General features: G+C 44.6%; 1 protein-coding gene across 2 annotated transcripts in view; it reads left to right on the top strand.

Annotated features, from left to right (window-relative positions):
• LOC137357243 (anthrax toxin receptor 1-like) overlaps positions 1-17,086 on the top strand; it is a 164,306-nt gene that overhangs the window by 117,437 nt on the left and 29,783 nt on the right. For both annotated transcript variants that reach the window (XM_068023429.1, XM_068023428.1), the window contains 3 exons: positions 7,421-7,519; positions 10,676-10,846; positions 14,635-14,715. In XM_068023429.1, coding sequence (XP_067879530.1) covers positions 7,421-7,519; positions 10,676-10,846; positions 14,635-14,715 — 351 coding nt within the window. The remainder of the gene's footprint in view (positions 1-7,420; positions 7,520-10,675; positions 10,847-14,634; positions 14,716-17,086) is intronic.

The raw sequence follows: 17,086 nt of genomic DNA, 5'->3' as shown, positions 1-17,086 counted from the left end.
TCAGCAGTGAAAGTACGACCACTGAGTCAAGGTTGACATCTACTTCAGGATAGACAGTGGAGGACAAGTGTCTACGTTGAGATACATGTTGTTTCGGAAGAGCAGAGAGGAAAGTTCAGAGGACTGTAATGTTGGTAAAATATTGTCAACTATTGATAAAGCTAATACTTGCGATGGAGACCATCTGATGAAACTGGTAGATCAAACACTACCACTGGCACTTGAGGTGAACCCATAATCTCTGAAAGCTATTAGCTGATTGGTGGGTTGCAGATATAGGTTCATTGTTCAATATTTGCAAAGCTGAAAATATCATTCATTCTGAATAAATACAGGACAACGGGCAATGTCACAAGTGGCAGGCATTAAATTATTTGGAAAATTTAATTGAATTGATCAATTTTTAATTGTAGGGCAGCCAGTGCAAGAGGAAAGTAAAATGATGAAAAGATTAGAACAAATGTCAGGTCTTGTGTCACACTGATGTACTGTCAGGTGATTTGAGGGGTCAAATTCCAAAAATTATAAATGAAGCATACAAATGCTAAATATTAATTAACTTTCAAGATCTTTTAGTTTCGACAGTGCAAATTAAACGGCAAGTCCATCGCCTCAGATAACACATGAAAACAGCCGCAAATATGCAGTCACTTTGTTTTACGGTCTTGAAATAAAACTACACAGGGGAATTATTGTAAGAAACACATTACACAAGGAAGTGGAAAGCTCAGTGCAGCTCCATTAAAATGATCTGTTAAAGCTATTAAGGAACTCCTCAGTTTGTTCAATTTTGCCTTTTGCCTACATAAATACTTAACGTAACAAAGTAACGCATGTGTGCCATGTTGTACGGGTATCACAAAACTTGGACATTTGAATAAGAAAAACAGGAAATTTTAGAAGCCAAGGATAGTGGAGCATCAACAAACCTGGCACTTTCTGGCCAGTCTTGCCAGAACTTACCTCCATCTCATGATTATCATCTCAGATGTTCTCCTCAAACTCTTCTGTTCCCAGAAAACACATCATTCGTGCCTTTGGAGGCAAAGATCGGAGCATTTTTGTTTCAGAATGGACTTCTCTTCAACTGGAATGGCAGAGAAATTGGACAACTGTTGGTGTCTTGCTATTGAATGTTTCAGCATGTCTTTGAACAAGAGCAGGATGTGGTATTTACTTTATGGGTTGGTGACAGGGGCACCATAATCTAGGGGCAGAATATCTGCTTCTCCTCCCTTGGCAAGCTGCCCAAATTGGACTACTTGGCTCCGCTTGTCGACTCACCTCCCCGCCTATCCCTGTTACACCTTTGACCAGTGCGGCTGACTAGAACACAACATGTGACCTTTAACAACTAAATGGACAAAGAACGTTCATTCTGAATTGCACAGACATCATTCTACATTACTGCTCCGGGAGCATTCAGGCACAAGTTATTTTTTTTTTTCTCCATCGGCAAAAAGTGGAACGATTTATCCTTAATCTTCGTGCCAGTTGATGCTTGCCTGTTGTCTATTGGGTCTACCTTGCCTCAGTCATCGAAATGAATGACAACGACCACACAGAAAAAAAAAAGACCAAACATCACGTGACTGTCATAATGGATGCTGGGAAAATAAGATCAGGAGATCAATAAAGCTACGGCAGGCCATTTGGCATAGCCTAGCCCATCATCCACCCTGAAAGAAAATCAGGATTCCGTCCATCATGGTGCCTAACCTGATCTTGAATGGGTCCAAAACTTGGTCTCAATTGCCCCATCCAATTGCTCATCACACTTCTTCTTGCAATCTATCCTCAATGATCTATTCAACAATTTGAACCTGTGTCCCATTCTTTCAATGTCTTACTTAGCTTGCCCTGTATCACCAATATTTACTTGTTTACATCGCAACTGTGACTGCACTGCCTGTTGGGGTGCTTCGAGAATATGGAGCTTGTGAAAGCTGATATGTAAATGCAAGTTTTTCTTATTTATTTCAAATTTGGTAACCTTTTATCAGTTCTGAAAAGTTATCTTCTTTGGCTAGGAGAAAAATGGAACAACTTTTCAAAAATTGTTCTGTGATTCTATTGAAAGAAAGCAGCTTTTCACGAGCCCTGAAACGCTTGGACTTTTGGATGAGGTGCAGGAGAGGTGCTGGTGATCATGGAATTGGACCCCGACTAAGGATTCACACTTCAGGAGAGACAAGGATTGAAGGGCCAATATTTATCCCTCAACCAACACCACTAAAACATATTATCTGGACATTCAGCATATTGCTGTTCGTGGGAGCTTGCTGTGCACAAATTGGCTACCCTATTCCCTACATTACAACAGTGACTCCACTTCTAAAGTACTTCATTGGCTGTAAAGCACTTGGGGATGACGTGAGGTCGTGAAAGGTGCGATAAAAATGCAAGCTGTTACTTTCTTTTCTTCATGTCATAATGAGCATGCAGCACAAGAAATTGTCGTTCCAGCAGGAGGCTTTTTGTCGGCATGTGATGAAGCCACATTGAAAAGGCAGTGGGTAACAGTGACAAGACGCACAAATGTGTGATCGTACCATCTAGGCTATAAAATACATGTGTTTATGTGTGTGTTGTTATTCTGCAACAGACAGTGAAGTGTCTAGATGTCACTGTTGGACAAATAATATGGTGAAATACCGTAGTGCATTGAGGATTGGGTGGTGCAATTAGTTAAACATCAGCCTTCTCACCTCGGAAACAGACTGACTGGATGAAGCTGTCCTCAGTCTGTTTGCTGTATACCATGAAATGGGTTTGGGAATAGATCCAAAGTGCAAAACGTCTCCTAATTTGTCAATACTGGATGGTGATTTCAGAGAAGAATGGATGGCTGGGCGTGAATAAGTGAAAATGTCATACTGGCACGATAGGGTCTTTTGTTCTGACATTGAGCAAAGTTATATTGTTGGGGGAGAATTAAGGGGGAGCTTATTATTCCGTGCCTAACCCAAGAAAGGTTGTTGTGAACAAGCGGTTGCCTGAAATGGGAACTGTTCTGTTTCCCAGCACCCCAAAGGTGCTATATAATTATAAGTTTTTCTTTTCCTCTTGATGAACAGAAGATTCGCTCGGAAATAAAAATGAAACAAAAAGCAGCTCATAACACAGGAGGGCAACCAACGATGTACACTTATGGGAACTTGCTGTGTTTTTACAAATATGAACAAAACTAATAAAATATGAAAAGTATAGATTTGAGATATACTCTCAAACACAACATATACCTCCGATTTGGTTACGCAGTTTGAAGCATTTCTACGAACTGGTGCGAACCATTTCTTTCTCAAGTGTGCTCATCTCAGTCAAGTTCGAAGGGATCTATTTGATAGCATCAGCCATGGTAGCTAATCTACCTGACACAAGTATATGCAAACAGAGGCATGACACTGCTGGAAATGGCTATGCAAGGGGATTGCTGTTTTGAGGACATTAACAAGAGTGTCCCATCTGTTGTATGTGGATGTGTGGGATGTTGGACATTGTGACAGAAAGCACACCTGCCAAAATGAGACACATTCATTTTGTCATATGGAACATGATTTTTGAACTGTTACTGATCATTGGAATAACTTGTTCAAAACGACCACAGAACAGTGGCTGAAAACATGGCTGCACATTTGCATTCTAAAAGACGGTGGCATGGAGACACAATGGGAGTGTCCCCTGGTTCCAGATGGGTTTTGTCGATAGTGATGATCAAGAGTCATTGAGCCAGCATTCCAAACCCCCCTGCCACCCCACTGAGAGTGTCTGGCAAGCTTGGAGGAATCCACAAATCTCGCAGGTGAGGCTGCTCCAAATTAGGATCGAGTCACATGACTAACCTGCTGGCCAACCTGGGGTTTTTCGAATTGTGCCTGACACAGAACAGTTTTGGAAGAGACTGCAATTGAACTTCAAAAAGAGAGCACCTCTCTCTCTCTCTCTCTCTCTTGCAAAGTTCCAGGGACCCACTGAAGTAACTCAAGCCTCAAGAGAGAAGACTCCTGCAGCCTTCTGGTACCAGCTAAACAAGTTTGAAAGTGTGCATTGGGCCCCAATGAGAACTGCGAAACTTAACTTCAATCAAAGACTTTACATCCAACCCAGAAACAGGAACTGAATTCCATCTATTACTTAAAACCTTTCCCCCTTAAATCTTTCTCTTCTTCTGTCTCTATTTGCATGTGTGTTTATCGCGTATGCATGCTCGCATGGTCGCGTAGCATATTTTTAGTCGTTTTAACTGAGTTAAAGTTTTAAGGTTAATAAACTTACACCTTTCTTGTTTAAATCTGAGAAAACCTGTCTGGTTGATTTCTTTGCAATTACAATCAGACAGCAGTGAGTAAGGACTCACTGAGGGGAAACAAAAAAAACACGGTGTTTCAAAAATTACAGCCAAACGAGGAAAAGGCGGAGAGGGGAGCCCTAGACCCCTGCCTTCCCTGGTCGTAACACCATGTTGATGAGAGAGAAGAATTACCTTTGGAAGCTGTTGAAATGGTTCCAAGATGGGAAGGCCAAAGCCAAGATAATATTAAGTAGGAGGAGCTGCATGAATAACTGACAATGGACAGACTGACATAGAAAAAGGACACAATGGTGGGATCTTTCAGCCTAGAAATTAGCCTTTGCACAATTACGGGCAACTAGCACTTCCCCAAACCGAGGGGCATCGGGATCAGTGGAAACTGGGTTAGAACGCCTCATTAGCATACTCAGTGAGCACTGCCATCATCGGTCACCATGTGAAGACATTAATGTTGAGGCTTCATTGGCAGCAGCTGTCAGATATCTGCAGACAGTGCCAAGGTCCTGATGACAATACAGCTTGCTGCAGTTTTCTTACATAATACCACCATTCTAATTGGAGAAAGGGACAGGGCAGGAAAGCAGAGATGAGGTCGAAGATCTGCCACTGAATGGCGCAGCAGGCTCGATTTAATGTATGGCTGACTCTTACTCCTGTTTCTAACCATCTGCCATCTCTTGGAGAATGCTTGATTCTTCAACTGAATGTACTACTCTGGAATTGGCACTGGGATCTCTGCAGCTCTTTGATGTGGAGAGGCTGAGGGTATTGTTGATCAAACAGTTATGTCAAACAGAGCAAATTACTGCAGCAGCCTGTTTTTCAAAATAGCCAGCTATACTTACCAATAATGATGCTGAACGAGAAACCCTGGTATACAGTTAGGTATTGGACCAGGAAGACGAGAGGGAAACTAAGAACATCTGTCCCCACCTTAGTTTTGATGGTTGAAGTTATCTGCTGTGCTTGCCAACATACTGTCGGGCTTGTTTACTGGGTGACTTCTGTGAAGAGGTCATTTGGACATGTGAGATTTGAAGAGATCACATTTTCTGCTGTGATATTGGCTCCCAGGTTGGTTCAAATTGTGGTCTGAAATTGAACTTTCTAGAATAATCAATCAAGCCAGCTGTATAAACTATTTGTCGGGTAAGATAAAGATGTTTACTCATGAATTATTGATGGGACAGCCATAATCAATTTGGGGTCTTCAAACTGAAGGAAAAAAGACCTTTTTCCACAGTGTCACAATGTTGAAATGCTAAGCAGTGGGATTTGGTGGATGGGCACATGGAACCTGCATCAAATGAGACGGTTTGGAAAATCTCACTCTTTTTCTGAGGCCTGATTGTGTATTCAGTGTGATATCAGTTTGTCCACTCTCAGTCCAGTCCTCATTCCTCATCATTCCTGTTAGCAGCTGTCACCAGCCTTCTTGTCAGAGAGTTTCAAAGATTGAAATGCCACACCCTGTGTTGCAAGGAACATCCGCTCTCCACCCTTGAGGTTGTAGTTCAGGTTTGGTGCTGCAACTCTCCCATGCTAGCCATCCTTCCTTCTGCTCAAAGGTTCAGTCTCCAGCAATGAGGGAAAATTGTGAATCAGAATTGTAGCCTGGTGTGCAACTCAGGGGCCACAATCCAGAAGTACTTACCTTCTGTTTGGTGCATACTGTACCATAATTGGGAACAGCAAGTTTTCTCCAAGTCACATACCATCCTGACTTGGAACTATATCACCGTTCCCTCACTGTCCCTTGGTCAAAATGCTGGAACTCCCTTCCTCACAGCACTGTGGGAGTACCTACACCATGTGGACTGCAATGGTTCAGGAAGGCAGCTCACCACCACCTTCTCAAGGGCAATAAACGTTGGCCTTGTCAGCGATGCCCGTGTCCTGTGACCGCAAAAAAAAAAGTGCCGTGCCAGAGAATGGTGAAACATTTGGCTGAACAATTGCAATCTAATCAGGTTGACGTCAGTTTGATTCCCCATGAAGCACGGTGTGCCTCGGCCAGAGATTGTGGGGAATTATGACAAACACTGCTCAGTTCCTGCAGCCTCCCGTCCCCTCCTCCAGAAGTTCAGGTGTGCTACTTGTTTTATTCAGCTCAGAAGGATGAAGGGTTGAGTCGGGGGAAGTTGTGGTGGTTGCAGAGAAGCGGAAGATAGTTTGCAATAAAGTGAAGAGATGTGGGTGACACGGCACCCTTTGATGCCGAGAAGTTGGAGAGTCTGTGGGGGGGGAGGGGAGCAGCAACGGAGAGATAGGGGTGTGGGGTTGGCCTTATTTAAGGTGGAAGCTGCATGGAAAATATTCACTTGTACACATCCAGCATACTTCACTGTTCAGAGTTTGGACATTGAAATACTAAAAAAATACAACTTACTGCTTAAAACCCAAAACCCCTTGGTTTGGCACTGACTGACTGAGCTTTTCCAATGACCAACATATGTGGCAGTCCTGGCACTGGTCAGAGAGCAGGAATCCATTACTTTACTCCATTGGCCGCAGGACTTGCACAGTTAATTCAAAAAATGACTAAAAATGTTCTAATTGGAACAGAGGTCCTGCTGGATCAAGCTGAATCTTCCATAAAGAGTGGCGAGTCAGTATGCAAAGGGATAAAGAGAGCCTACTTTTAAAAGTTAGAAAAAATAAACTTGAAGAAACAATTTCATTTCTAAGTGATTCTTCTGCTCTGGGATGTAAACAGAGAAGACGATTGCAAAACCCACCAAATGTTATGAATCTGCTCTGGCCAGCTTGAATGGGAATGACGCCAGGGTGCTTCCTGTTATGATACTTGCTCGCCCTGAAGAAGGCACACAGTAGCACACAAAATATGTTGTGCACAAGTTCAACAAACTCAGGTAGTTTTTTTTTTCTTTTTGCAGTCATGAGATTGAAAGTCCCGCTTGGCAGTTGGTTCCAAGTCAAGAGTTTGGGTCAGTGTCAACCTTTGAGGATCTGTTTCGGGAACTTTAAGAGCTGAGGCATTTCCTCTTGTTCGATTTCCAGCAAGCATTAGACCAGTTGTGCTCACTCAGCCACAGCAACTTCGCTTCACATGTTCTCATTGCCTGCTATTCATTTTCTTTCTTGCAGGAAGATTCGGATTCAGAAGGTTTACCCAAGAAGAAATGGCCAACAGTCGATGCCTCGTATTACGGGGGCCGAGGTGTGGGAGGGATTAAAAGAATGGAGGTAAAGAGAGCTATCACTGCTCCTGTTTTGAAACTTGTGATCCGTCAGAGTGACTGGCAGAAAGTAAACTTTTCTGTTTCAAATTAAATGAATCCGCTCCTTTCTCCTGGTTGAAAAGTTGAAGCCCACATGTGAAGTCTTTGGGCTCCTTTCAATGCATTTGAAAATTCCCCAATGTCCCAGCTTTTAAACATGAAAAAGATGTTCAACACTGCAGTTTAGTATTATTACCTGCAGAGATTCTAAGACATATACAGTACAATAGTTTGACAGCACAGAAACCATCCCAAGTGACCTCAAAGAGATATCGGGGGGAATTTTATGTTGGCAACGGGGGTCTCAACGTCGGTTGAATCTGATGCCAAGATCCACGTGTTGCCTCTTTTCTGGAAGGCCTGCCGAATTTAGCGCCAATTGTGCACTTAAGTGGACAGTAGCGAGCCTTCAATAGGATTGAGGGCCCTGTCACCGGCCAATCAGAAGCTGGCAGCTGCCGCACCCCCCGCGGAGGTGGTGCCTGCTGCTGGAGGTGACCGTCCCAGGGGCCGAGGTATATGGCTGGAGCCAGGCCTCAGGTAGGTCAGGGTGGGAGGGGTCTCACTGGAGGGATGCCTTTAAACTCCCACGCCCCCCGGAGCCGGGAAACAGCCCACCCGGTTTATCCTATCATGCTTCCCGTGGAGCGGCAGGGCCGCCCGCCACACGGACAATTGCGGCTGTGGCAAGAAGAGGCCCTTAATTGGGGGTTAATTAAGCCAGTTAAGGGCCTCAATTGGCGACGGGGCAGGAAGGGCCATTCACAGTGCTTCCCGCCTGGACAAAACCACACTCTCCCCCCCCACCATCCCTCCCGATCTTAACTCTCCCCGCCTCCAAACCCACCATGGATGGGGGTAGAACATAAAACACCGCCCATTCTTGTCAAATAAAACGCTCCGGGGTACATTTTTAAAGAAGATGGTGTCAAAAACCCATCGCTGTGTCAGCAGCTCTTAAAGACCAATCCTTTTTGGGAAAACACCTTCTTCTTTTATGAAGGCAGATCCCCTTTAACAATCAGAAATGAAGAGAAGGATGGAAGTGAGAACTGTCAGAACTCAGAGACACAGTTCTCTCAGTCGAGTGAGTTCTTTAACCAACAGCTTGCAACTGCTGAGTTTCACTCTCACTTGCTTAAGCTTCCCATCGCAGGTCAATTTCTCTTTACCAAGTTGCCAGTTACAGCAAATCATACACAGCCGTGCGATGAAACAGCTGGTGCATGCAGATGGTGAATTGTAAACTCCCATTTGTCGAGCTGTGAAAGCAGTCCTTGAAGAAGGATGAATGGCCAAGCATGTTACTCAGCAACATGACATGGTGGAGGTGGGGAGTGGGGGGGAAGGTGGAGTGGGGGGGGAAGGTGGGAGGGGGGGGTCAGCAGAAGGGGAAGACTGAGGAAAACAGTTCAAAAACAGATGGCTGGATCATCTCAAACCGGAACATTCAGACAGTGGGTGAAATCAGGTCCTGCTTCGCTTCTCTTCCCAAACGAGGGTGTGGAATTAGGTTTGACAAGACTTCTTGAGAAGTTTGCTGACATTACAGTCTTATGATCCCACTCTTTTTCTATCAGCACCCTTCCTCACCCAAAGTCCTTCTGCTGTTAGATTTTTAATTTGCACTTCCCAATCTTGTATTAGTTTTTTGTCAGCTGACTCCAGAGTATTCAACTTCCTCTGAGTTGGAGAATGAACACACTGTTTACTAACGCGCCAGTCAACATTGGTTACTGTTCGCTCCTTGTGATTTTTGTTTTTAAAAATCCCTCTCCAATTCTCTCCTGAATACATAGACTCCTTGCTAAAGTACAAATGCAGGATGCTTTCCAGAAATGCTCGGCTGATGCTGGTGACACAGCATGTTCCATTTCTATATGGCTGCGTTACAAATTCGTCTAGAGTGGCTTTGCTCCACTCTAACTCTCTAACCTTCAGGGATACACCCCGACACAGACACTCACCAATTCTGACCCTTCGGGCCCGCTTCTGTCTCCTGGGAGGGAATTCAACCAAGTAAGGGACAGGCCTGTGTGGAAGTTGCAGCGAGGAAGGATCGGATGATTTAAACATGGCTGGGTCTCATGAACGTGCTGCTTGCCGCAATCCCAAGCAAAATGGCCAGAGAATGGTCCCAAGTGTAATCGAAGTGTTGTGGGAGGGGACACCCAGGACGTGCAATTCTTAATGGTAACGGGCCAGACTGAGGGAGGGACGGAGTGGGTAAGTCCCCTCTTCCCATTTTATTTGCCCCACGATCTCTTTTGCCCTGATATTTACGGAAAGGCACATTTGCGGTCAGGAATCCTGGAAGAACGAGTTTCCCTTAGGTCCTGCCGAATTTAACAGCAGGACCCAGTTACCATTTTTGGCATCTGTTTCATGGCCGCAGCCTGTCAGAGTGACCAGTGAGTTGGGTTCGATGTTTGAGATGTTTTTTTCCACACATTTTTACATCCCACTTGATCCAAACCCACCCCAATTTTTTGTGGTTAAAATTCCCTCCTTCTGTCTGTCTTCCTGCTCTAAATGGAAGAACCTCAAACCATCTCACCCTCCAATTCCTGCCCCCACCCCTCCCCCCAACACATTCGGAAATTCTCTCCCTCATTCCCTCCCCTTTGCTTCATCTCTTCCCCACTTTCAAAATCCTGCTTCTCTCTCACTGCGCCTTCGATTAAATCCCCATAGAATTCTTCCATGTTCTAGCTGAGGCTCAACCCTCACCTTGCACAGCACCTTAGGACATTTGGCTAAAAAAGGAACAAACACGCATTGGAAGATGCCATTTGAATTGGAAGCAGAATTATTTAAATGGGGGAAGAACACGCAGGTATTTGCAAGGGACTGAGATTTCTCATGGTCAATAACTAGAAAAAAGATACAAGACTATTTGATGCATCTTTTTACCGATTGTCCAGTTGCCTTGAATCAGCTGATGGATCTTTCGTCCATGCACCATTTAGCAGAGCGCAGGGCTGCTGATTCCAGCTATCATAAAAGTCCCCTTGCTCCCTTCCTCCCAGCACCCAGCCATCCCCCCTCTTCACCCAAACAACTGGCTAACAATGTCCGCAGCGCAGGGAATTGTTCTGATGGTAGCTTTCCCATTTTCCAGGTCCGCTGGGGAGAGAAGGGATCGACGGAAGAAGGCGCCAAACTGGAAAAAGCCAAGAACGCAAGAGTCAAAATGCCGGAGCAAGAGTACGAGTTCTCCGAGTCAGGAATGCAGAATAATAATGGAGGTCGCAAGTTAAACTCCCCCAGAAAATGGTACTCGCCAATCAAGGTAACCTTGCTCCATTGCATCAGAATGTTGCCTTCCTAAATGTGAGATGTTGGAGCAAGGAAATGTGCGAGGGTGGGGGGGTGGGGGGGGGAGGTGAAAGAGGGCAGAATTTCAAAAGGCAGCTAGGAACCCAACTTCCTCAAGTGACAAAACCTGAAGTGTGTTATTCTGGTCTATTGTATTGAAGGCACTGCTGTTTCATGTGTCACACAGCGGTCCAGTGTTATTAGAGATAGTGTATGAGGGTTCGAGGTGAGAGCGGAGTCTCATGTGTGTGTGTGTGTGTTTTTCTGGCCATAAAACGCCTCACAAGACAGCTCAGGCTTCTGCTGAAGTGCTTTGTGGCAGCAAGTAAGGTTGTAGCTTTAGAAAGCAAATTCTTAAACAGACCAGAGTAGCTTTTTCTTCCCCCTTCTCATGTTTTCTCTTTCAGTGACATCTGCTGAATAAATGATGTTCACTAATGGCAGGAATCATTCGAAGGGATTGGATAACTTGCCTCTGTCTCTAGCGGACAGACAATGACAATGTTTATTTACTTGACAATCAAAATGCACACTGCAGGGGACATTTGGAAAGGTCAGTGTCACCCCATATCCATTCGTGCGCGAGACCAAAGTAGGGGCCATAAATATAAGATAGCCACAAATAAATTCAGCGGGGAATTCAGCAGAAATTTCTTTCCCCAGAGAGTGGTGAGAATGTGGAACTCACTACCACGTCATTGGGTTGAACAGCAGAGATTTCTTTCAGGGGAAACTAGATAAGCACATGATGGAGAAATGAATGGAAGGATTTGTTGGTCGGGTGAGATGAAAAGGGCTGGGAGGAGGTGGAACAGAAACACCAGCATTGACAATTTAAGCCAAAATGCCCGTTTCTGTGCTTCAGACTCGATTTAATGGGCAGGCTGATCGAAAATATAAAGCACAGAGTGATGTGAGCAAGATTGTTGGCTTATGACATGCAAGTCAGAAGCAGGTTGTCGGCAGTGGGTGACTCATTCACTCGAATCCGGGAATTGAAAGATGCAAATTCTGAACAAAATACCAGCTGATTCCCCATCGGGGGAACTATGCTGCTTACCAGTCGGGATACCAGTAGCGTGGTGCCATATGTTTTCAGAGTTGCTGGATGTCATTGTCCCTGCCAACCTACTTGGCTCATTGGAAAGGCTGAAGAAGGCATATCTTGGTTGTATACATCCACCACCCAGGATAGGAACAACAAAAAAAAGCACCATTGTATTTGGAGAATAAACACGGATTCTCGTGATCCAAGTAGAACTGCGTGTTGCTAGATGGTCAACATCTATGAACCCAAACAACAGCCCTATCTTTTGAAACAGCAGGAAATAGGCTGAAGAACAAGGGTTCATTGCACAGACTGGGTGAAAAGACAAGGTAAAAGTATTCAGCTGCACAAACTCCCCCAGAAATAAAGACAATTGCAGTGATACTGTGTGTGTGTGTGTGTGTGTGTGTGTGTGTGGGAGGGGGAAGATCCAACAGGAAGTATACACAACATGGCTCTGATTACAACCACCTTCTATCACCACAACATACACAATGTTTTTTTTGAAAGTTACCAAGATTTTCCGATCTGAAATGTCAAAAGGATGCTTTGAAACCAAATCTATTTGTCCCTGATGATTGCCCAACCATTTTGGCATTGGATACGATGAAGACATTTTTTGTTGTCTATCTCCATGAATGCTGCTGAGGCACAAAGTGCTGCTGTTACCGAGGTTTGATGCTTGAGATAGCAGCATGTCGATTTGTCATACTTCAGCTCCCCACAGGGGAGGAGTTCCAGCTTTTTTTTTTACTGGCACTTAGCTGGGATGGTTTTAGAAATCACAAGCAAAGCCTGAAAAAGTGAGATTTCTGTCTGGCATCTGTCACCTTACAATGGGTGGCATAGGAGAGATCATAACACAGAAGGAAAATAACTTTCTTATTGAAGAATTACATTTCATTTGAGTACTGAATAATTTGTTTAGAAAAATGATATTTTGTACCTAATGGAATGTTTCTTTTCAGATTCAATTCTTCCCCTCTCTCATAGAGTTCCTTGGCACTTGATTCATGACATGTGATAAGTCCTGACACAGAGTCCTGGCATCACCATAATGGGACACACACACACACACACACGCACCAGAAAGTTATTTTCCTTCTGTGTTACGATCTCCCCTGTGCCATGGTTAAGCAGAAGAGGAAAGAAAAGATTAGGATATGATGCAGAAGGGTGGGAGGAGGCTGACTTGGAGCTTAAACACCAACATGGACCTTTTTCTGTGCTGCAAATAGTTCATAATACTTTGTGAAAGGAGAGCAGTTAGCACAGAGTTCACAAATACAACTGGATTTCCTCAGAAGTCACTTGAAGTGAAGTAGCCAGAAGGTACTGAACAACCATTGCTCTGAGTCCATGCTGTATGCTCTGAGATCTCCGGGCTCCTCCAATTCCAGCCTATTGCACATTCCTGATTATATTGCTCTGCTACTGGTACATGTAATTGCCGAGGCCCGAAGCTCTGGAATTCCCTGCCCAAAGCTCTCTTTCCTCTCCTCCTTAAAACCTGCCTCTTCTGGCCAAGCTTTTGGTCATCTGTCCTAATATCTCCCGACATGCTCCATATCAAATGTTGTTTGATAATCGTTCCTGTGAAGTGGCTTGGGATGTATTACTGCACGAAGGGAGCTAAATCAATGCAAGTTGTCGTTGTCCTGATAAACAGGGTTATGGAAGAGGGAGATATACATCAGACCGTGAGTGGAAGCAGCCCTGGTTTTAAAGGTGGAAATTCCATTCGTGTTCAGAATCAGCATAATTTCATGTCATCCCCTTGTTCATGACTGTTTCACTGCTGATGTCGGGGGCGGACTTGTGATTCTCTCCTGATGTAAAGTGAGCCATTACTGCCTGCAGTCCTGCTGCATTCTTCAGTGAGACTCACTGGCAGGTACTGCAAGTCCTAATGGCTCACGGGGTAATGGCCCTGCCCAGTGCGCCAGTCAGCCAAGAAAGATCTAGGTATGGCCTGTGGTTTTTGGCAATGGTGCAGGTATTACAACCATTCTTTATGCCTCAGCTAAGGAGGTTCTTGCTCCTGGTCACTATCCAGTCAACACTGCTGGTGCGTGTGTGTGCGTGCGTGTGTGCGTCCCATTATGGTGATGCCAGGACTCTGTGTCAGGACTCATCACATGTCATGAATCAAGTGCCAAGGAACTCTCGGCATTAGTGGAATCTGTGAGAGAGGGGAAGAATTGAATCTGAAAAGAAACATTCCATTCGGTACAAAATATCATTTTTCTAAAAAAAATATTCAGTACTCAAATGAAATGTAATTCTTCATATTATTCACCTCAACCACTCCCTGTGGTAGCGAGTTCCACATTCTCTTCAATTCCCTATTGAATTTATTGATGACTCTCTTACATTTGTGGTCCTCGTTCTGGTCTGGCCCACAAGTAGAAACATCTTCTCTACGTCTGCCCAATCGAACCTCTTCCTAATCTTAAAAACCCTCTATCAGGTTTCCTCTCAGTCTTCTCTTTTCTAGACAAAAGAGCCCCAGCTCTTCAACTAATTTGAGCAGGTACAATTTGAGGCTAAGTAAGAAATGCAGTCAGGCATCATATCTTAAAACAAAAGTACTGGCTTTAGGCCTCAGGGTCAAGGGTGTGTGTATGGAAACAGAACAGAGTTTGAAGGAATGTTGGAAGATTTGAAGGTGTTTTTCTTATCAAGGCCACTGATGACTGTTCTTGTAATTTCAGGGCAAGTTGGATGCGTTATGGGTTCTCCTGCGGAAAGGTTACGATCGGGTATCTGTGATGAGGCCTCAACCTGGAGACAAGGTAGGATATAATATTGAATATTTCCCAAAGCAGCGATGAACCCCTACTGCTTTCACTCACAGTGCAGTCGAGTTCTGCTCTTCTGGGCTGAGGGAACCCTTCTGAGGGTCGGCCACTCTGGATAGTGTCGCACATGCTGTTTCTTCAACAGGAAAGCACCCCTACCCCATGCCACATATTCCTTAGTTAATTCATTGAGAAGCTGAGCCATCCACGTTGTCCATAACTCACCTGTTGCCATCGCAAACAATTTTCCTTATTCAACTTTGATCTTGAAAACTTGAATGACGTTCCCTCAGTACCTCCTCGTTAAAAAATTAATTGTGGACAAAACCTCTGTGAGGTCTAAGTCCACAGCTGGTGTTGCCAATGCTGATTGGGAACATTCCTAGGGAGGTTTCATGACGGGGCACCCCGTCTCCAAACAAGGTTCAGGACTAACACTTGCTCGGGTTTGCACCCCATCCTCTCCGAGTCCCAGGTCGCGGTGTGGAGGGCATGGTATGATGGTGGGGGAAGGCACACAACCAACCAAGAGCAGTGGTAACACGCAGTGGGCATGTACACCACATGCAACCAGTTCCAGAGGATCACTTTGCTCCGGGCTCCCGAGGGAGACCAATCTTTAAGGGGACTTCAGGCATGTCCAAGGAGTCTTCTTCGCGTGCCTTCATCAATGAGCTCATGAATTAGAGGCAGGAAGTGGCTCTGCTTAGTCATCAATCATTTGTTTATGTCTCGTGGGAGAATGTGGTCAGTGTCATATGGTTGAAGATAATCATTTGCATTTCCATGTTATTCACAGAAGAAAACAAAAAAAAAGGGTGAAAAGGGGAAAAACAAAACAAAAAAAATTCCATGAAATGTTGTCAATACAGGACAGTTGCGAAAGTTTAGGAATAGTTAAAGCCAAGCAGTCATGTGAATGCAGTGTTGAAAGATGATGTAAGTGGAGGAAAAGCACAGCTGGTTTTCATAAACCTGAAAATGTTAGGCCGAGCAGAGCTGTACAGAGTGATATTTAATCTCAAGGGGCTTTCTCCACAACACAAGAAATGATTGCCCCGCATTGCTCTTAATAAGAACAGAAACACATCTGCAAATCCATCACTCATTCAGCTAATATCGGCCTCAAAATGGAAAACAAGAAATAAGTCAACAGTTACCGAGCTCTCTATTAAATTTGGGTTTTACTCTCATTGGAGAATACTTTGCACTTGCGAACATAAGAATCGTCATGAACTATCGTTCAGATGCTTTCTCTCGGACTCCCAGAATGATGACTGGTAGCGAGGAGGAAGCTTGTACGTTCGGGGGTTTCCAAGTGGGAACTTGTCCGACTTCAAGCTCGGAACCTGGGGGCAATTTTGAATGAGAGTCTTTTGACTTCGCAAATTTCTGTCTTGTTGAGCAAATTCCATCCAAACTTAGACAGAGGAACACATACATGCATGCTACTTCTCAATCGCCCATTTCAATTCAGGCATTCACTGGTTTATGTGACATGCATTTACGCCTCTACTTAGATAGTCAACTAAACCAACAACAGCGTTATTTTAATTTACACCGATAGAACTCTCGATTTTTCATGGCTTCAATCTTGGGTTACATTACTTGGTGCCCTTCACTCCCATGACAGAAGGGTACAGTTCAGTACTGCTGCCTCTAAAGGTTGTCTTTATTTCCATCTGCTCCCAGTATTTCACCTTGCCATGTGGCAGCTATGCCCAGTGACTGTAGATTGAGCTCTGCCTTTCAGCTTGTGCACATTACTGGATTGAGCAATAGATGTGGCCGATGGAAATCGGCATGCCAAGACTTTGTGAGTTCAAGACTTGAGCACAAAAAGCTAAGCTGTTGCATTATGGTAGATGCTGACTTTTCGATGAGGTGGTACACTGCCCTCTCGGCTGGATGGAAGAGATCCCACAGCACTATTCAGAAAAGAAGAGCAGGGCAGTTCTGCCCAGTATCCAAGCCAATATTTATTCCTCATCCAACATGGAATCAAAAGGGTTATGACACAGAAGGCCATTCAGCCCATCGAGCCTATGCTAACTCTCTGGAAGAGCAATTCAGCTAATCCCACTTCCCCACTCTTTCCCCATCGCTCTGCAAATGTTTTTCCTCTTTGAGGTGCTTATCCAATTCCCTTATGAAAGTCACGACTGAATGTGTCTCCACCACCCTTTCAAGCAGTGCATTCCACATTGTAACCACTCGCTGCGTGAAACACTTCTTCTCACGTTGCCTTTGCTTCTTTTGCCAATCACCTTAACTCGGTGTCCGCTGATTCTCAACCCTTCCGCCAGTGGGAACGGTTTCTCCCTATCCACTCTGTCCAGACCCCTCATGATTGTGAACACCTCCA

Source organism: Heterodontus francisci, chromosome 47, assembly GCF_036365525.1.
Source record: "Heterodontus francisci isolate sHetFra1 chromosome 47, sHetFra1.hap1, whole genome shotgun sequence".
Taxonomy (NCBI): domain Eukaryota; kingdom Metazoa; phylum Chordata; class Chondrichthyes; order Heterodontiformes; family Heterodontidae; genus Heterodontus; species Heterodontus francisci.
The sequence above is the reverse complement of the archived record's forward strand: the minus strand, read 5'-3'. Positions and strand labels throughout refer to the sequence as shown.